A 20,996-nucleotide genomic window follows, 5' to 3' on the forward strand; every position below is an offset into this window, starting at 1 on the left:
TATTCATTTGACAAGAAGTTCTACTCATATCACGATATTCTACTTGTAAGAGTAGAAAAGTTCAACTCATATGAATTCAATTTTTTTTTCATTTTTCAGAAGTGTGTTTCTGACCAGGAGACACCGGCATAGTATGTAAATTTGAAAAATAAAAATGTTCTTATGATTTTTTTGATGCGGTGACTAGTTTCTGAGATATCGGACACGGTAGATTCAACGCTGAACTCATGTGAGTTGAAATCTCTAGTCACATGAGTTGGCGAAAACTGGATGGAGAAATTCTGCTCATATGAGTTCAATTCTATTCATATAAGTCGAAATTCTATTCATATGAGTTAATTGAAATTCTTTTCATAAGACTTTGATTTTCTACTCATTTGTACTCACCATTTCTAGCAGGGAAGCAAAGTTGGTGCTCAGCGCTGTTCTATTTTTCTCCGTGTATGGTCAAATTTTTGAATTATACTGTCAGCCTCGGTTACAACAAAACGAATTTCCCTTCGTGTGCGCTTACAACATTTGGTTTTCATGCTGCCAGCAATGACGACTCCATAAAATATGGACCAGTACCGGTAGACAAGGTACGAATTTCAGCATCCTGATATCTGTTCGTAGTCAAAATTTCACGTAAGATACGATTCGCGCAACGAAAATTACTGAAATCATCTCCTAACTTAGATAATACATATTTTTAAAATACACTGATTTATCGAGTATTTTGAATTTCCCGCTCTTGAAAACACACAAATATGGGTGAGTCACATTCACATCGCGCGCTACAACAGTTGTCTTAGTTGTAGTGGTACTTCAGGGCATCATAAGCTACACGGTCGTCGGAGATAGGGAAGACGTAATTAAGCCTTATTTTGCAATTTCACTCCCGAATCCGAACGACTCCTCATTGGCAGCATAGAGCGAAGCATTGCGAGTTCACGCCTCGCGTTAAAACGCCTTCAATTTTGCAGATGCAACATGGACATCCATCAAGCACGAATAGTTGTATCCCTGCGCAGTCATCCACGGGCGTCATTTCCCTTGCTCAGTTTCGATCCCGTGTTGGTTCCGTTTGTCTTACTCATAGTGGTGCTTCAAGGGCTACGCGAGCAACACGACATTCGAAGATAGAAGAGACGTAATCGGGCTTGGTTTTTTAACTTTTCTCCGGAATCTGAGCGACACCTCATAATCTCACTGGCAGCATATGAAGAAGCATTGAGAGTTCACGCCTCGCGTTGAAACGCCTTCAATTTTGCAGATGCAACCCGGACATCCATCAAGCTCGAATAGTTGTGTCTCTGCGCCGTCATCAACGCTTGTTGTCTCTTATTCTTAAAATTTGAAAAAAGTTAAGGGTAAGCCTGCTCAAAAAATGCAATATTTTGTCTGAATCAGTAATCATCATGGAAAAAAAAATTAAAAATGTGTTGAGTGGTCTCTCGACTGTTCTAAAGAGCATAGTTTAAAACACGCGTTTTCAAATTTCCTGCGCCTGGGACAGTTTTCTGTTCACCGGAAACGAGACAACGGCAACTTCAAGCAGCCTTGGTGGTTGCCGGTAAATGCCGAAAGTTGCCGGTTTCTTGTTTTTTCATCGCTTTGTTTAAAAGCAACACGTGACGTTTTGAAAGTGGTTCATGCATTGAGTTGTCACAGTGTATTTCATCGATCTGTAGGCTATTTTTGTTTTATATTATGTTTAGTTTTGTCAGCTCTTGTTATCTCAAGTTACGGTTGCTTGTTTTGAGATGTTATGACTGGAGACTTTGCCCTTAGACGCGGGAAATTTGAAAAAGCGTGTATCAAACTACAAAAATAATTGCTCACTAAGGGGATGATCTCTGACATTTTTCGATTTGACAATCGTGATTTCCTTGCTACTTTATCCCTTTAAAGTTTTTTCACGTGGCTGTATCTCTTGCGCTTGCGTGCAGCAGGCCCAGTTTAGTAATTTTTGTTGCGAAAATCGTGTTTTGAATGAAATTTTGAAGAGAAATCACATATCAGAATGCTTAATTTGCGCCTTGTTCAGTGCTATCATGGCCATTCCTGAGACCGCTCCTTTTCACAGGAAGCTTCATATATGTCTCCTCCCTCTGATACGAGGTACCTTTAATCTTGTCAAAAAAAAGTTAGGATAAAGGAAAATTTTTCCATCGTAAAATAAACCGAAATGTTAGTTTAGTGCTCGAATTGACTCGAGCTTAACAGTGTTTTTTTTTTTTTTTTTTTTTTTTTTTTTTTTTTTTTTTTTTTGCGCGAGCCAAGAAGTGTGAATTACCGTAGACAAGGACCTACATTTACCAACTTATCAGTTGATGGAAAAATTTGTATGCATCATTTATATTCTACATATAAATGTTTTTACAGAAACATATAGCTTATTGTGATGTCTCATTTTGTAACCTGCCTGGTCCATTCAAATTTCCCACTGCCTAAAAACTAGAAAATTAACTCGAGTCAAATCCGCCCCTGAAAGTGACCGCTTCGTCAGAAGGGTTCAATCCAGAATGGTGCAGTTCTTAGGTATACTAGCAGTCCATCTCTTAAATTCTCAAACACAAGTATACGCCTTGACTTCATTTTACACTATTACAGAGTCTCGATTTTACTCGCTTCGGTTTATCCACGGTATCTCTAGGTGGAATTTTTTTCTTGAGTCATGAAAGTACTTCTAAAACAATAACATTTATGATAAAGTTAATGGTTTGATGTTTGCCAAGATAACTTTTTTCCAGGTGAAGTTCATTCAATCTCAACTAATAATTACATTTCTGACCAATAATTGACGAGTGCTAAATCGAGCATTTCAAAAATACAACTTTTTAGATTATTTATCCGTAATTTTCATTAGTTCCGAATAATCTGCGATTTTTCATTACACGCCGCACAGTGGATTGAGTCAATCAAATAGGTCGAACATGAAATTTCTGACTAAAACTGAAAATTTTGACTTTCATTTCGCCGCATCTTTAAATTAGAAGGGGTTTATCTAGAAGAAAATTTCACGAAGAAATCAATGTAGGCACTATTAGAACCTCAAAGTTTTGTATAAACGGAGTCCTAAGCTCAGAGTTGCTAAAAGAAATTTCATCGAATAAAATTTCGTGAAATTTCACAAGAAATTTCATGAAATTTCTTCTTCCTCATTTTGTACCAAGAAATAAGGTGAAACTATTAGGGGGTACTAGAATTCTTTATAGTCAAGAAATTTGTTTTGTTCCGAGTATGAAAGCTAACGTTTTACTTTATCCGTAAAATTTATTTTGGTGTTCAACCAAAATTTGAGAAAAAAAATTCAAAATTATGTTTTTGCTGTTTTACTCAACTTTCTGGACATTTCTAAAGTTCCCTTTCACAGTTTACCACGTGTGTATAAAGAGACCTAAGGAGATTCATAAGTTTCTAGGGTTTAATCCTGAATTCTGTGTGTTAAATGAAATTTCTTGAAATTTCCTCATGAAATTTCTTTTTATAATCTTTCACGAAATTTCTTAACTCTGCCTAAGCTTTTAAATTTTCCAAATTTTGTCGGACCTCTCCCATTGACTTGATCTACCGTGCGTTGTAGCTGCGGTCCGAATCATCGCGGATAATCGAGGCTCTGTATTGTAATTTTATTTTGTAATCTCATTTTATTTCGGGGAGAGAAAGTCGAAACATTTTTTAAATCTTTGGTAGTTTATTTTAAAAAGGAGAATTAATGATGACATGAGGTTACTTTAGTTTTTGATTATGGCTCAACAAGTTATTAGACTTCAGCCTTAGTCTCTACCCCTTTGAATCTGTAAGTTTCAAAGCTTTCTTCTTAGAATCTTGAACTTTCTTTTTATCATCTTCGATTTCCGCCTTTGTGGGGAAGAGACGGTCGTCCTCGCGGAAAAGTTGATCCAGCTTTTTGTTGCGGGCGAGGAGCTCGAAGGATTCCGGACTGGCGTGGTAGACGAGATACGCGCCGAAATAGAAATGTGCCAGCTGCTGTTGCAGGTCATGCCAGGCTTTCACGTCCAAGTCGATGATCTCCGAGTGTAGGATTCCTCCACCATTCGTCCCTTGTTTCGCCAGAATAAAAACGCATTCTTTCACGCGACTTATCGCCATAGAACCTTGCACTTGGTAATAGTACTTCGAGCTTTTCCTCAGCCACCTGTTGAAATCGTAGGTAAAAGTTATATGAAACTGGGAAAGTTGGCACACTGTTTTCCCTCCATTCAAACTTGTGTAATGCCGCAATCACACTCTGAATGTGGCTTGAATGTGGAAGTCATCGGCTGAATTTTGCGCGTGACGCGCAAAATTCAGCAACCATCGGACTAATGTAGGATTTGTCTGAGCTATTCGAATAGATTTGACACACATCTGGATGAAAATAACTCGAATTTGCGAAATTTCAGCCATTGGGCGATGACTGTTGACTTCCGCATTCAGCTGCTATATTCAGCGTGTGTTTGCGGCATTAAACAATCGATTTTAGGCGAGGCAAGTTGCCACGCCTGGAATCGATATTTTTAGTGAATTTAAATGGAGGAAAATCGATGTTGCCAACCACAGAGCATCGCCACTGGCCCACCCGCAGAGAGCGCTTCGTTGCGCTTTCTATGGTCTTTTCACGGGCCCTTGTAAGTTGATCTGAATAAAGCGGGCTCATGCAAGGACTGTCTCCTATCGATAAAACCGGGCTGGTTGGTACATCTTAAGGGCGAAAACAAAAGTTGAGCTATTAGCCGACTTCACAAATACCCCACCTATAATCCCACCTATAATAGTTACCCGACCTATATTGTCAATTCTTTCGTTCACGATAACTACCGTTAGATTTACGTTAGCTGATTCAAATTTTGTAATTTTGTCCATTTTGGTCTGATGAAGAACTGTATAGATTTTCGGTTAAATCGCATTTACCGATTATAAACGGTAATTAACGTAAGTGCCCTACATACGCTGTTTTCCACTGATCTGTTTTTATGAAAGTTCCATTCCTTGGTTTCCTTGGTAACCTTTGTTTGCTATCAGCTGATGTTTTAGTTCAATTTCTTTTTTTCATTTTTTCAATTTTTTTTGTTCTGTTAATAAATCATTGCTAGGTTGATTTTAATTTTTTTGCCAGCATTTATTCTACCTCCTCCTCTCCCCCCCCCAGCTCATTTTTCTAGCTCCATCACCCTCTTCCCTCAACTCATTTTTCTATCGATTTTATCATTTTTTTACGGCATGTCTTGCTCCCCTACCACCATTTTTTCGGGGTTATAGATATTTTAGCGGCCTCTAGACCCGTGACTGCAGTCACGAGCATTTCGCTGGTATGCAATAATTGCGACTCGAGGAAACGACACTTGGACGTATTTCTACCAAACAGACCTATGTGGAGGTGAGAAATATGGGGTGTGCTCTAGGAAGCTGCATAAGAAGCAATGTGGTCAGTGGGCGTGATTCCTTTTGAAGAATTGGAAAAGCGGGATTTTACATTCTATCAAAGAGACCTATGTGCCAACTGAATGCGGAACTCATGAGCCACGGGCACGGCAAGAGAGCGTTGTGCACAGAGCTCATGAGTTAAAGAGTCCCACCAACGACCCTCCCGTCGTTCCGGAGCTCCTTCGTTGCCGCTGACGTCACTGGCGCACAATTATTCTCATTCACTCTTACGCAAAGAGAACTAACGAGCACACCCCATATTTCTCACCTCCACATAGGTCTCTTTGGTAGAAATACGTCCACTTGTCGCTCCTCTGATGTTAGGGCGTTTCTCTATTTCCGTATGAGCCCCGGGAAGCATAGAGTTGTACGGAGCACAGGGCTCAAGTGTAAAGTGAGATACGTCCTTACGTCAGAAGAGCGACGACAAGTGTCGGTTCATCGAGTCGCAATCCTTGCATGGATTTGTAGCTCAAATTTTGTTTTCGCATTATGAGTAGCCGGAAACCGAAAAATCCTCTTGAGGACGAACAGAATTGTGACAAAAAAAAAATATGAAAATTTACATTGTTTGAATGGGAGAATTCACGACTTCTTCACGTGATGTAAAAAACCCGAGTCATTTTCCCAAAATCTGAAAAAATCCTGAATCTAAGGGACTGTCACATTTTGATAGACGCAATGACCACGAAAATTGGGTCAGTAGAATGATTAGGAGGATAGGGGACTATGGCGGCTGGGTGTTGCAGAGCGCTGAAGAGCACTATGAAAGCGGCATGTATATGTAGAATGATTAAACGAACTGAGGCAAAAAATAAAAAACTTAGGGAGTCTGAGAGCTTGTACCAATGATCCATTAATGATGATGGGTTCTGATATGTTAAAGTTCACGCAGTTTATACACGTGAGTGTACATGTGAAGTTTAACGGCACTTATCTCTATGATATTTTACGTGCAAAATTTTATCTGTACCTAAGCCGAGGACCGTGCACTTTGCACTAGAATTTGGAGTCTCTCCTCAACCAAGTTCTTCCGGTTTCATATGAGTGCTATGAAAATTGCTGTGTTCTAAGATGTACAATATCACCGGGTTTATACCTGTAAAGTTTCACGCGCGATGACATTTATTCGCGAAGTTTATTCTTATGAAATTTCATTTGAGGAGCCCAAGCGCCTCGGACTTTCAATGCTACAAGACTTGCATTTTGTAGCACTATTTGGGGTCTCTCCACGAAAATAAATACAACATGACATTAGATGAGAACCAGACAGACGAGGCGTGAATAATCAATTATTTAGGTGTTGGTTGCGAACATTCTGTTTTATGGGTCCCTTTCCATAGGTTTCAATGGCAGATCAATCGATACATTGGAAAATACGCCACGCCATTGGACTCAAAGCGACGTTTGACATCCTTCTGGAAAAAAATAGGTCAAATGGAGAATTTGTAAGGGTCTGAAATTTGATGAATTTCGCGTTTAAGTGGCATCTACTGAGTGAACTGAACACGCGAAGATACCCTTGATTCATAAACTGAGCAATTATTAGAAGAGATATGACAAAATAACCGATTCTGCTCAAATATATGTGTTTAAATGGGAAATGCCGCCAGCGGGCCGATTATTGAAACTGATAGACAAAGCTATAGACAAAAACGATAAAAGGGATTTGGAGAGATCCTGGTGGAAACGGGTGGTTGCAATGGACAAAGGAGGTAGGTAATAGACTAACTACCGGCAACCCACGAGAGACCCGACAGTTAGTCTATCATTTTCCCCCTTAGTCGATGAGAACCACCCATTTCAACCAATAGGATCGCTCCGTACTCCCTATGTCATCTTTGTCTATCGCTTTGTCTATCAGTTTCAATAATCGCCCCGCAGATGACGTCACAAGGCGACTAATTTTCCCACTTTTAAATCAATTTTTCTCAAATTTCCCATGTCAGAAAAAATCATGAAAAAGACTGCGAACTCAGCTCATTAGGCACTTCTACAGACGAAGCAATATTTGTGGGTGCAAATTCTACCTTGCAAGAATTCCGTACTCATTACCTGTTTCCTGCTTTATCAACAGAAGAAGATAGGATCGTATTCAAGTGCTTTTCATCCGCGCTGTTCAGGATAACAACTTCGAAAATGACCTTCTGCCTCTTCCTCTTCGTGGGTTTTTGTGGTGAACTTCCAGGTTTCTGAGAATCTATTTTTATTGCCCTATTGCTCCTGGGTCGGGAGCCATTACTACGAGGTTGCGGCGGCTGCGATAACTCGGGTTGGGAGTGCGTACCTTCCAAGCTGTAGACTTCGAATCCTCTGGTGCTCCTTAATCGAGTGTTTATTTTGCCAAATTGAGGCGTCGGGCGGATACGGACTCCAAAGGCGGTAGGATACGCCGCCAGGTACGGCATCGCCCGGTCGATCATCAACCCACCGTCTTCGATATCCCACCCGGGGTTCGCAGCTAGATAACTGTTCAAAATGGAAATGGAAGCGGTTTTTTTCGAAATTAAGTTGCTGACGGAAAAGTAATGGACCACTAGATAAGGTACGAATTTCAGCATTCTGATACATGTTTCTTAACCAAAATTTTACGTAAAACACGATGCACACAACGAAAATTATCGAACTCAACTCCTCCCGAAGATATTTAATGATTCTTGATGCGTAAATTCAAACCGCCCGCTCATGAAAACTCAATGCTCTACGTGATTCACATCCCGCGCTATACGTTATCATGAACGTCTCTGCGATAAAAAAATCTGGCAACCTCAATCTTGACGCTTTGGCTCAGCTATAGCAAATTACTTATAGTTTGAAAAACACATGGTGGGAAATGAGCATTGCTCGATTGAGAAGCTTCCTGAAACCGTTGTAGTGCGCGATTTGACTCACGTAGAGCTTTGAGTTTCTTGTGAGCGGGCAGTTCAAATTCCTCGTAACCAATGTGAAATAAAAATGTGAATATCTCCGTTCGGAGTTGGTTTCAGTAATTTTCGTTGCGCGAATCGTGTTCTACGTGAAATTCTGGTTAAGAAACATGTATCAGAATGTTTAAATTCGTACCTTGTCTAGTGGTCCATTGAGGCGGTTTTTTTTCGAAATTAAGTTTCGGACGGAAAAGTAATTCTTAGGCCTTGTCTCGACGGGACGTTTTCATGGGATATTTCCCAAGTTCGAATAGCAGGAATGAAACTTCTGGGATTTTTCCCAGTTACCGTCCCCACGGGACAAGGCTCATACGGTCCTGCGACCCCTGGTAAAAATTGGCGATAAGAACTGCGTTTCAAAATACCATACGAATTCTTATAGCCAGCTAAAGAAGGCTACAGAAAATCAAATAGCTGGCTGTAGAATGCGGAGAAAATCATACGGCCGGGCTATACGAGGCGATAAAAAATTATACAGGCGGGCTATAGCTCCTATCGCCGGGCTTGACACTTTATCGCCTGGCTGTTGCTTTTTCGCCATCGATTATAAAAGGCTATAAGATATTGTGTAGAAATTCGTGTGCTTTGGAAATCATTAAGTTTGATACGGAACCACCTTAATATTTACAAAACACACATTATATTTTCCTTTAATACATATCGACGGTGAAACTACCAAACCACGTATCTCGGTTTGCGACGTCGCAGACTTCCTGTCATACTTTATTTTTTAAATGAAAAACTACTTAACATCTAGTCTTGAAAATTTCTGTGATTTTTCCTCTTTGTGCGGAGAAAATTCCGTGAAAATTTCAAGGAATGATATTGATTTGGTCTACTTCGAAAAAATAAAATGTGAGCGTAGATTTTTAAACACCGCAAACGAGATACGTGGTTTGGTAGTTTCACCGTCGATATTTTCTTTCATCAATTAAAATGAGAATAATCCATACAGGATGTGCAAACATTTCAAAATCATGAGTTGAATAACGCTGACTCCGCCAGATTAAATATTAGAGACTAACACAAAGCGGAGCGGCGACGCGCTGGCGCCTACAAACCTAACAGGGATACTTCACGCGTTGCGCACTAAGTGAAGTATCCCTGTTAGGTTTGTAGGCGCCAATGCGTGTTTCGCGCTAGCTGCCCGCCTGCCACGGCGCTTGAAGCAACTATTTCACACCAGAGGTATTGCACAGTATCATACGAAACTGAAGGCGCTCTAATATATTGGTAATGGCAGGTATCCATCAAAATTACGGAGCTTTCCTCGCAAAATAAATCAAGATACTACGGCCCAAAAAGAGAGCAGTGGTCCAAAAACTCACTGAGTCCTAGCATCCGTAATTAGTAACGTTTAGCATACACTTTATTGCCTGGCTGTTGCTTAGTCGCCATCGGCTATAAAAGGCTATAAGAAATTGCGTAGCCGGCTATAGAAGCTATTGGAAGTCTTACAGCCGGCTGTAGGTCTATGGTATTTTGGAACACAGATTCTACTGCCGATTTTTACCAGGGACTAGTTTGCGCGGGAAGATAACTTAGTTAAAGTTGAGTATTTAACCGGGATCAAAATAATAATTGCACTCAATTGACGATTAGACACATTATTTTAACTAAACAAACATGAACAATGGAGTAATCGACGAAATATCGCACAGTTCGTTTACACTACTTCTTTTCTTCTTCTTCTCTCAGTGGGTTCTAAGGGTAAAAGGACCATACTTGGTACTGGGGAAAATATTGAGTTAATCAATATTTCCAAGTACCAAAAATATTAGTTAATCAATATTTTTCCCAACTTCGTAAGTTGGATTGTCCCTTGGGACACATCTCGTGAAACGGCCCGTGGAGACAAGGCCTTAGGAGTAGTCGCACCTACACCCAAGGGGCCGTCCACAAATTATGCAAGGTAATTAGGGGGAGGGGGGTCAAAAGGTGCCTTAAGAATGCCGTACTGGGAGGGAGGGGGGATCAAGCGCTGCCTTACTTAAGCTGAACGCTTATTATCGAGAAGGAGGGAATTTCGTTAATATAAGAACTGACTAGTCCAAATTTCGTTTTTTTTAGACCTAAAATATTTTTTTGTTAAAATGTAATTTTTTTGGAACTTTTTGAATTTAAAAACTGGTCATTTTTTCAATACAACTGTTATTATTTATGATCTCCTACCAGCGATTGATAATGTTTGAAACAATACAGATTTTTTTCAACGCCATTTTTTCATTAAATTATGCATTTTAACGATAGAAAGGGGGTTGGAGGAGTCTGGCCAGCTTTACGTAATTATTCAGGGGAGATCCAGGCTAGCCTTACGAGTGCCTTAAGGAGGAAGGGGGGGGGGGGTTCTAAAAATCGGAAGAAGTGCCTTCCGTAATTTGTGGACGGCCCCCAAGAGGATATTTCGAAATGGGCTTGTTCCAAACTTTTGTCATAGCAAATATAAGAGTTGCTTCTCATGGTAAATGTCTCAAAAATTACGATGAGCGCATTGGTGAAGTTTAAAGTGCTTTCCTAAACTTCACAATCTGCGTAAGAAATTTGCGTTTTTTTTTTTTTTTTTGTATTTTTTGATTCCCACTTCAAAAACGATACTACGGCACAGGTAAACATTTCGTAAGAGAGGACGTTCCATCCAACTCTTGGGCACTAAGGCGCCACGTAATATTCAACATAGCCGACGTTAACCAGCCAAAACACACATGACGAGACGGTATTTTTTCAACCGACGTGTTTATATGTACATTTTCCTTGCTTTGATAAAGTCCATAGTGCTTCCTGACGATTTGCGCGCGGAAGCGTCAGCCATGTATGTCATCCTAGTGCACAAGGGTTGGATGGAAGATGGAACGACTCCTCTTACGAAATGTTCACTTGTGCCGTGGTATCGTTTTTGAAGGAGGAAGCTTAAAAAAACGCTGCAATGCAGATTTTAGAGTTGGGAGTACAATTCAGAATTTGCCGATCCGCTCATCGTGATTTTTGAGACATTTTATTTATGAGAAACTCTTATTTTTGCCGTAGCAAAAGTTTGCAACAGGCCCATTGCGATCGAAAGTGCGTCAAATAACAATAGCTGTCAGCCGTTTACAGAGACAAGAGACACCCCCCCCCTCCCCCTACTGGCCTCTTGGCGACAGGTGGAAGCTTTTATTACCTTCGAGGATTCAACACTTCCTTATGGACAATACAGGGAGCATCTTGCCTATAAAGCAAATGATGAGCATCGGATGACGTAATGAGCTAAACATGTTTCCCAACTTCTGTTTGTTTACAAAACAAAATTCTCAACACGTCATTAACCAACCAACAGTTGAAGGTTGGAGTGTCGAAAGTAAACGCAACATTGTCAAGATACTAGTGGAGGGTTTCTTGTCTCTGACCATTTGTTTCAAAAAGGTTCTAACTCGTCATCAATACATATAAGCTTCGCTATTTTCATTTTGAGAAAAAATTTCACCATCTCAATAAAAAAAAAGGAGAAAAAAAGTAATGAAAAAGGGAAAATTTTTCGATGATATTTTTCCCAAGACATTGACCAATTTTTATTTTTCTCGAGCTTTTTTGTTCAGTTTGTTTGTGTTAAACATAAATAATACATATGTTCAGCTTTCTATATTTTTGACACAAAATTCCAGCACCTCAATCTCATTTTCTTCGAAATGGTAACGAACTCTGAAAACTTAAAATCCAATATTTACAGTAAAAAAATATGGCAGGCGTCCTGTAACTGTTGCACCAACAAAGTTTTTTAATGCTATATCTCCAACACCAATAACCTTTATATTGTGTTAACTTTCCTCGCTTCTTGAGTACCTAGTTCTAGTTTTCCAAAAAAAAAAAAAAAAAAAACAAAAAAAAAAAAAAAAAGTTTTCCAGAGTCGGAACCTTATTGAAATAAATGCTTCAATCAGAAAAAAGGTTGAGGGCGTATTCGTCAAGTAACTATCCTTTCTCGTTAAGGTCCTGTTACTCTCCCTTACACCTCAACTGTACAAGCTTTTTTGATCTTTGGAGTCAATTTCAGAAAAAAAACTGTGTAACCATCGTGTTTTAGCGATAAAAAATGAGAAACATTTGAGTCAATGGAGTATCCTTACTGCACGCAAGGACTCTCAACTTGACCGGTACCTTTCGAGGAACTTCTTTCTGGAACTCTGCTCGAGATTCCAGCTTTCTCTGGACGAAGGATAGCCTTTCAAGATTTCCCTCACTCTTTCTCTATTCCGTATTGCGGGATCCATAACGAGATAGTAATGTTCGGGCATTATCCGGACACGAGATTCTGTCATCAATACGTCATAGGCGCCTGGACCTTTCGTGTTACTGTAAATTTCCCGAACTCTCTTATTATCCAACGCGCTCAAGACAGTGTAAACAAGTTTTGCCGCAAATCGTACATTCTGCATATCTGAAAACCCCGGAGAGAATCTGCATTTTAAAATTATTCAGATAAAAATTCAACAACTTTGCAAATCTCACTCTAATATGTACGGTGACGTTTATCGAGAGTGCTATTTCAAATTTTCATTAGACAAACAAGCAGCGAACTCTTGAATACATCTTCGTCTCAGACTGGCAGTAACATGATATCAGCTTGGTGCCAACATGGTACCAACTCGCTCAAATTGATCCATAATGGTACAAAGAATAATGTTGAGCCCGCGATTTGATACCATACTAGCACCATGTTGATATCGTATTGCTTCCGTGTTAGTGTGGAGTACTCATCCCAACTCGAGGTTTGGGTGTTTACTCGGAATCGTTCGTTGTTCCTTCAAATTCATTCCTATACCTACCGTTCGAGCTATCTGTGGCTCCCAAACACAGATTGATGGACCTAATCTTCTCGTTTTTAGGAACTGCCCCGAGAGGTGACCGTTTTAGCACCATGTGGGTGCCATGTTAGCACCATGTTGGTCACAACATTATCGTTTTTAGAAGGTCAAAGTAGTGTGAAAGAAACTTACGAGGCAACATTTCTTCCGACAGTTTGGGTAGTAGTGTCGTCTCGTAGAAATTCACGATCTTGTCCAACATGTTCTCAATCCAGAACTCTTCGTCTCTCTGGACGGTGACGTATCTTATGTGTCTCCGGGTGACAATGATAAGGATACATTCCTTGCGTTTCGTGATGTTCAGAAGCCCTTGAATTTCGTAAAATATCGTACTGCTCTTTGATACCGCATCACCTGGGAACAAAAAAAATTGAATCACGACGCACCTGTAAATTTCGGTCTTCTATCCGGATTACCTAATTACCTATCTAAGATCAATTGATCGGGGATCTCGCCATGAGAACTTCCAACCTCATATTGAAGGAGGAGGGGGGGGGGGGGTGTCGATTAAGAGGTTATGGGCCGAATTTTTTTCATTCTTCCACCGCACCTAAACATACTGAAGGCGAGTTTCGAATGAACTTTAAGTCTTGCTTAGCACTTCTGCTTAACCGGCGCTGGGGTTTGGACTCATCTACGCATGTTGCATTTCTACCGATGTAAAAGAACCGACAAAATCCTGCCTAACTATTCAGGATTTGACCCCACTCGCGGCCACTCCTCCTCATCCCCCCCTTCCTCAGGCTCCAAGCTATCTATCCCATCCACCCCTCTCCTCAGACTCCTCTCACCACTCTTCCCTCCAGCCCTTTCACCTTCCATTTTCTCCTTACCTCATATCTGCCCATAATCCCTCCTCAAACTCCCACCACTCCTCTTCTCCTTCCCCTCCTCTCCTTTCCTCTCCTTTCCCCTCCTCTCCTTTCCCCTCCTCTCTACTGCCCCCTACATCTATTCCTATTGATTCCCTCCTCTTAACTTTCGTGCTTATTTTTTAACCCTACCCCATCCCCTCTCCCTCCCATCCCATCCCGTTCCTGTCCTCTGCGCTTCCTTCTTTTCCTTTCTCTCCCTTTTTCCCGACGGTTTCTCCGAAGGGATGAATGGGAGCTTACCTGCAATGGCCTCTAGGCGTCCGTTCCTTCGTGGTCGTTGTAAGACGTGGACCTTGACGATGGCATCGTCCGTCTGGACGACCCCGTCGGGGAGCGCGGCCAAGTACCCGCGATCTCGATCGACGACGAGGCCGGACATGGTGACCACCTTGTTGGTGACCTTGGAGAGGGCATGCACGGGCCAGGCCTTCAGCGAGAGGTCCGGGGGGAGGCGCGGCGAGGTGAGGAAGATCCCGAGCGCCTCGGGGGCCGAATACAGGCAGATCGGCCCGAAGAGGTCCGGCGTCAGCCGAGTCTGCAGCTCCCTCCGGAGTCGCGCGCCGTCGGCCCGGGTATCCTCCTCCAGCTCGTCGATCTGCTCCCTGGTCAGGCTCATCGTTTCGATGACAACTGTCTTGCTCATCAGCACCGGTCCATCTGCAACGATAATAGACGAATTTAGTGGTGACGTCACGGAGCGATATTGTTGGTTCGATATCTCGAAAGTCGAAATGTGCCCCAACAAACAAACATAACCTCCAAAATGAACAATTGACGAAATAATGCTAAAACTGCCTGAAACTAAAAAATTGCTCCATGGGACTTTAAAATCATGAAAGCTAGCCATTTACAAAAACGTTCGAGATCACAATCACAAGAATTGATTGTATAATAAGCTCAGTGACAGTCATAAAGCGAATCCTCCTACCCCCCCCCCCCCCTGCCTAAATCCCGCAGATTCCTATATGTTCGTTTTTTGGGGCACGTTTCGACTTTCGAGATATCGAAATTAAATCAAGATGTGACGTCACACTAAATTCGTCTATGTAATATTAATATCAATTTTCAAGTCCTCCGAGTCGAACAAATATCAGAAACAGGGCCAGATCGAGGGGGTGGCCACATGGGCCGCGGCCCATGGCGGCAGATCTAGGGGGCGGCAAATTTTGCAGTTTTTTCAAACGTAAATATAAACACGCCGGTTGATAAAATACCGCCTCGTCACGTGTGTTTTGGCGAGTTAGCGTCGATCATGTTGAATTTTGCATAGCATCTCAGTGCGGATGGAACGACTCCAGGGCCGGATCTAGGGGATGGCCACATGGGCCGCGGCCCATGGCGGCAAATGTTGTAATTTTTTTAATATAGGTATAAAAAATCGGATTTAGAAAAACAATTACGAACAAGAAAAGGCTACGAAATCTCTAATTTCCTGAGAGTATAGTAATTTCTGATTTTGTCGTCTTTCAGCGATACAAGAGGCAGCACCTTTAATTAGCCGAGTTAAGAGAGAAACCAAACACACAATTTGGCCTGGAACGGCGCGACTTAGGGAGAAATGATGACGAGGACTTGAGATGAAAATGAGAAGCCCTCGGCGAGGCAATCGGCATGTAACATACATTAGCGCCTACAAGACTGCGCGAATACTTCACGCATTGCATCATACACAGTGCGGTTATTGTGGTCAGCGTGAAACGGATAGCGCCTACAAGACTGAGTGAATACTTCTCGCATTGCGCCAAACACAGTGCGGTCAGCGTGAAACGCATAGCGCCTACAAGACTGCGTGAATACTTCACGCATTGCGCCAAGCACAGTGCGGTCAACGCGGCGCGGCGGCGGAAGTTCAAATCATTGTACCAAATTTTGTGTTTGTTCTTTCATAATTTTTTCGTTCATTTATTATGAATGGAAGGCCTTGTCCATTAGAGATAGGTTTACGAAACTTGACTTTCGCGCAAAGTTCCGTGACCTTTTGCTAGTATAGTGTTGACAGGGCTTTCCCAAAAAATGTGTTCAACACGAGTAAACCCGTCTTATGCATCCCTCCCCCGCTGGCACGTTCACTTGGTGGTTTTTATTGATGTTTCAAAACGAATGAGAAGGGGGCGGCCCATGGGCGGCAAGTAGGAAAATCCGGCCCTGATCAGAAATACGCGATTTAAGGTTTATCTACAGCTCCGAGAAGTAAACAAATTCTCCGCGCCGAGGCGCCACCGCTGTGTTTTCATTTTGCGGCTCACGCCATGTCACGCCATTAGAGTTCGTTCAGAATGATTTGAGTCCTTGAGCTAATATGGAAATTGAAGGAATTTCTGTTAAAATTGAAGAGTCACAAACATAGAGTATAATAGAGTCGCAATGTTCTGGAGCGCCGATGAAGTCTCGTTTTGAGGCTGTTTTGTCCAGTAATCCTGAGACTAGCGTGCTACTGGCGATGCCGTACGCGCGGGGTCCCAGCTCCGGTCTTCGGCTCAGAAAATACAGGTATGAAATTTATTTCATAAAAACCGGGAGTGTTGTACATTTTTTTATTCGTTTTGATTTCCGAGAACACAATTCGCGGAAATAATGATTGATTTAAATGAATAAATCCCGAAAACCACTCGCAGCCCGCGATTCTCCCACGAGCCGCCGTATAGACCGTATTCGATGGTGGTTCGATGTATCGTTTGGTTCAAAACAATAGAACATAACCTCAAATCTATCTATTAGGATTTAGGTTGGAAAAGCTGAAAATGAGAAAATTTCTAACAATTTCACTTTGCATTGGCATTTGGAACTCAAAAGAATAAAACATCTCTTACAAAAGACCCGTTCCCTCCGATTTCTAAATTGACTTTTGAGGCTATGTTTATGTATTTTGAACCAATCGATATCGATACAATCTCACCTGTTTGATGTATCGAATACGATCTATTAAAAAATGCCGAACGGTTGTTAGATGGTTCCCGCCTTCCGGCGAACAAGGGGCTCGGAATGGCCCGTTCATGGATTGACTTTATCGGCGCTCCAGTACATCGCGACTCTATTGTACTCTGTGGTCACAAGTTCTAGCAGTAGCGTTCTTCTTCCTTTTGCACTAAAAAAGATAAAAAAAAGTAACCCCTGAAACTTTGTAACTTGATCCAAGAAAAAAATGGGGCTAAGCAAAATGACCTTAACGCGACCAACCACAAGTGATCTCTCTCAGCAGAGCAGATATCTCTCTCCCACCGTGAAGTATCCCTCTCGCATTTACAGGTATCCCACCAGATATTGCCATAACTAATTGGGCAATTTTGGCCCCTCTCTGGTGAATGCAGTCTATTTATGGCTAGCTCCTTACCTCCAGGCAGGGCCTCGAGTGTCACCTTCACTCGTTGGAATAAATATTTGATATTTTCGATGATGGATGGACTAACAGAAGAGAGCCAGCCTCCCATTGTGGATATGATCCCGGCCCGTCGTAGCAAATCTTCGTCTTCGGGGTCGAGTGTCACGCTGTTCATCGGGGAAAGAGGCACCTTCTTGGAAGGACTGAAATAGTTGATGAGTGTCTCCAGAAAATTTTTGGACGAACCGCCACGCTTGAAGCTACGGTTCATGGACTGTATCCAACCAAATTTCTTGCTTTTGCCTTCTTTTGAGAGCTGGGGGGATCCCATCAAGCTCACCTCTGACATCATAAACATTAGTATGATGCATGTTGCGACGAAGGAGGTGCTTAAATGCATGATTCAGGCTGGCTTCGCGTCTCATACATGAGCGTCAGGCACTATAAAAAGATAGTAGATATACAAATGTATAAAGATAGTATAATAGTCAAGTCAATAGGGGGTAAAGTAGAGACAATTTCTGAGGAAACTTTCTGATATCTTATTCCTATGTATTTTTCATCGCTGAATCCGAATTTCATATTTGCGAACAGATCTGCGGCGAGCCAAAGCCGCCATCTTGAAAAAATGGCCGAAATCTGCGTTTTTCGGCCAAAAAACCGAAATAACTCGTATATTACGGAAATTACGGCAAAAGTAGTTATTATCTAAATTAAAGTACATAAAATTTCCATTTAAACAATTCCAAGATGGTTAAGATCGGATGATAACAAATGCCGTTACAGCGTTGCAAAGTTTCAGGCAATTATTGAAGTTAGGCAATTTTCGTAACTCTCCCTGCAAAAAGAGAGTTTTTAAGGCAATTAATCATTAAACCGTAGTAAGTGTAAGTATGAATGATAAAAGGAGTGCAATTTTGAGTTCTTGACTTTCAAGAACGCAGTGGAGGGGGGGGGGGGTGGGGGTCCGTATAAGCGCAGCTGCAGGGTCCTCCGTTCCTCCCCCATTTTCATGGCCCGGGTGCGGCCGGTCGGCCTTCGTTCTCCGGGTTAGAAGTTCAATATTGTAATCTTCCGTCGCATTTCTAAGGCGCAATGATACAACTATTCCAAGTTCTGATATCCAGATAATCGTCTTTCATAGTTCAGATTATTATTATTATTATTATTATTATTATTTTTTTTTTTTTTTTTTTTTTTTTTTCATTTCTAACCACCTGTTTATTTGTAATCCTCCTTTAAAAATTACCCACTTGCTATATACAACTCTAGCTGGAGCGCACTTCAGCTATGCATTCACGACTGCAAAATTGTCAAAGGAAATCGACAAGCCCAGCGTGTATGAAGGATATTTCAATTGTGATCTTCCGTCGCATTTCTAAGGCGCAATGATACCACTATTTGAACTCTCCGGAATGCGTGAGGTATCACGCCGCGTTTGAAGGCGTTTTCAAAACAGCCAAGTTCCGATACTCGGATTATCGTTTTGCATACTTCATATTCTTTTGTTATATTCCGTACCACTTGTTTGTTTTTAATCCTCGTATAAAAACCACCCATTTGCTGTATACAATTCTAGCTGGAGCGCACTTAATCTATGCATTCATGACTGCAAAAATGTCAAAGGAAATCGACAAGGCCAGCGTGTCTGAAGGCTATTTCAATTGAGGACATCGCACCAAGAACAGCCTATAACTGGAAACCGTGTTTTGAGAAAAACGTATTTAAAGTTTTGTTTTTGATGTTTTGCGCAGACTTTTCTATGCAGGTACCCTGTTTTGGTGTTTTTGGGTGACCTAACCCTTCTATTGAAGGATGCCGGGTAGATGCTTACATGCGCATGCGCAGATGTGCGCAATTGGGACACACGGACTCATCGATGCGGGTCGGTGCTAACACTCATCGGCATGCAAAATTTTAAAAGTTGTCATGCCTTCCGTAACACAGGATGCACGGTCTACTTGAATGAATGTCGTCAGTAGTGCCCAAAAAATTTGGGTCCAGGGTGTTTCTCAGCGGTGACGGCATAAAGCGAAAGGGTCGCACTTCGATGCCATGCCTCTTGTCATATACCCATGCGCACTGCTCTTAGTACATTATTAGAGTGGTTATGTGCTGTAGCGTCATTGAATTCAAACCTCGCACGAAAGGGTTTTCAGCCACAACGAAAAAGTCTAAAATCCACTCTAAAGCAGACAATCCGTCTCATTTGTAACAGGCTTTCGTAAATTTCCCAGAGCATACCTAACCCGACGCAACAAACAATCTCTTGCGTGCAACAAATCCATTTACGAATTTTAGTGCAGCTGTACCTCTGTAGGTTAAAAAACGAACGAAACCGATCGCAAATAACTCTTCACAGTCAAAGCACAGATTAGGGTTTTCTGTCGAATCCGAGAGACCGATTTCTACATCCAACTCGACCAGAATCGCCTACCTACTGAAAATTATTTCTTCGCGGACCGAGACCCTTTTCCCTCTAATGATCAAAAATAAAGATTTCATTTACAGAAAATAAAAATTAAAAAAATATTAGACCGCAAGGCTGGGCTATATTATTTTGCTTATAACGATTTATAGTTGGACGGATTCAACCAGAAATGGTCTAACCACAACCGATGTTGCCTAATTTTTATTTTTTTCTCGTGTTAATTTTTTCAACAGATAACGAATCTAAATTCTGATTTGAAATTTGTGAGTGTTTTATTAGAGAAAGGGACATAGACTGGGCGTAATGTTGTCTGTTTCTTTATTGAAAAAGTAAGACTGTAAAGGAAATATTGTACCAACCGTGAAATGCAGTTACCCACGCGGAAAAAATGATATTGCTGATTCAAACAATTTTGTAGTTTAAAAAAGTGTCCAGTATGTTTCAATGTAGATTTTGCAATAAAAAATGCTAATTTAACTACACCTGTGGTTGAACAAGTTTTTCTTAATTGTAAAATGTGAATTTGAAACATGTTGGACATACTTTTTAACAATATAATTGTTAAATCAGCAATCCATGTTTTTCCACGCAGTTATTCAATCATGCCCAGAACCAAAAGGATAAGGATACGCTGATTTTTGTTAAATCCGTCTTATATCAAATTTCATTTGGTCGTTTTCATGCCAAAAGTGATGAACTGCGTAGGCTTGGTATGTAACATATTTTTATTTATTTTATTTTATTTTCCTTCTCAAAGTGTTAGATGTCATTTGATTTTCACATTAATGATATTTGGATATGTGTTTTCACTTTTTTAGAAACATTTGCCGCAACTTGAAAAGAAAAACGCAGAAATATAGTTTTTTTGACGTACCTCATTATTTTTCGATGATTAGAATCCCACCATGACTACCATATGCGTGCGATGCGCGCAACCGACTGATGCTTGTAGTGCGGGGGAAAAACCACATACACCACCGCTACGACCGAAAAAAAAAATGAGACCCCTATCATACATTACACAGGCGCGTAAAAGTTTCGCGAGATGAAAATGATGGGATTGACATGTACCTTACTTACATTGAAGTGCATTTACAACCATGCCAACTATTTTCGACAGGAGCACTTAAGGTGATTCGTCAAGCTCTGCAGTGGCGTGCGGTGGGTTCAGTGACAAGGCAAGCTCTAGCGTTC

General features: G+C 41.3%; 1 protein-coding gene across 1 annotated transcript; it reads right to left on the reverse strand.

Annotated features, from left to right (window-relative positions):
• Window positions 1-3,675: 3,675 nt before the first annotated feature.
• Window positions 3,676-20,772, reverse strand: LOC109038225 (uncharacterized). Its single transcript, XM_019053211.2, has 7 exons — window positions 20,677-20,772; window positions 17,384-17,812; window positions 14,293-14,709; window positions 13,310-13,531; window positions 12,471-12,750; window positions 7,468-7,881; window positions 3,676-4,144 (listed from the first exon to the last, which is right to left on the reverse strand). The coding sequence occupies exons 2-7, from the start codon at window positions 17,769-17,771 to the stop codon at window positions 3,769-3,771; spliced, it is 2,097 nt and encodes a 698-aa protein (XP_018908756.2). The 5' UTR covers window positions 17,772-17,812; window positions 20,677-20,772; the 3' UTR covers window positions 3,676-3,768.
• Window positions 20,773-20,996: the final 224 nt, after the last annotated feature.

Source organism: Bemisia tabaci, chromosome 9, assembly GCF_918797505.1.
Source record: "Bemisia tabaci chromosome 9, PGI_BMITA_v3".
NCBI lineage: Eukaryota > Metazoa > Arthropoda > Insecta > Hemiptera > Aleyrodidae > Bemisia > Bemisia tabaci.

Excerpts from the sequence above, each read along its gene's own strand:
- LOC109038225 (XM_019053211.2), bottom strand. The coding sequence starts at position 17,771 with ATGCATTTAAGCACCTCCTTCGTCGCAACATGCATCATACTAATGTTT. Across the intron at positions 14,710-17,383 it reads ACTCGAGGCCCTGCCTGGAG|ATGGACCGGTGCTGATGAGC; the intron begins GTAAGGAGCTAG and ends TTATCGTTGCAG. Across the intron at positions 13,532-14,292 it reads ACGCCTAGAGGCCATTGCAG|GTGATGCGGTATCAAAGAGC; the intron begins GTAAGCTCCCAT and ends TTTTGTTCCCAG.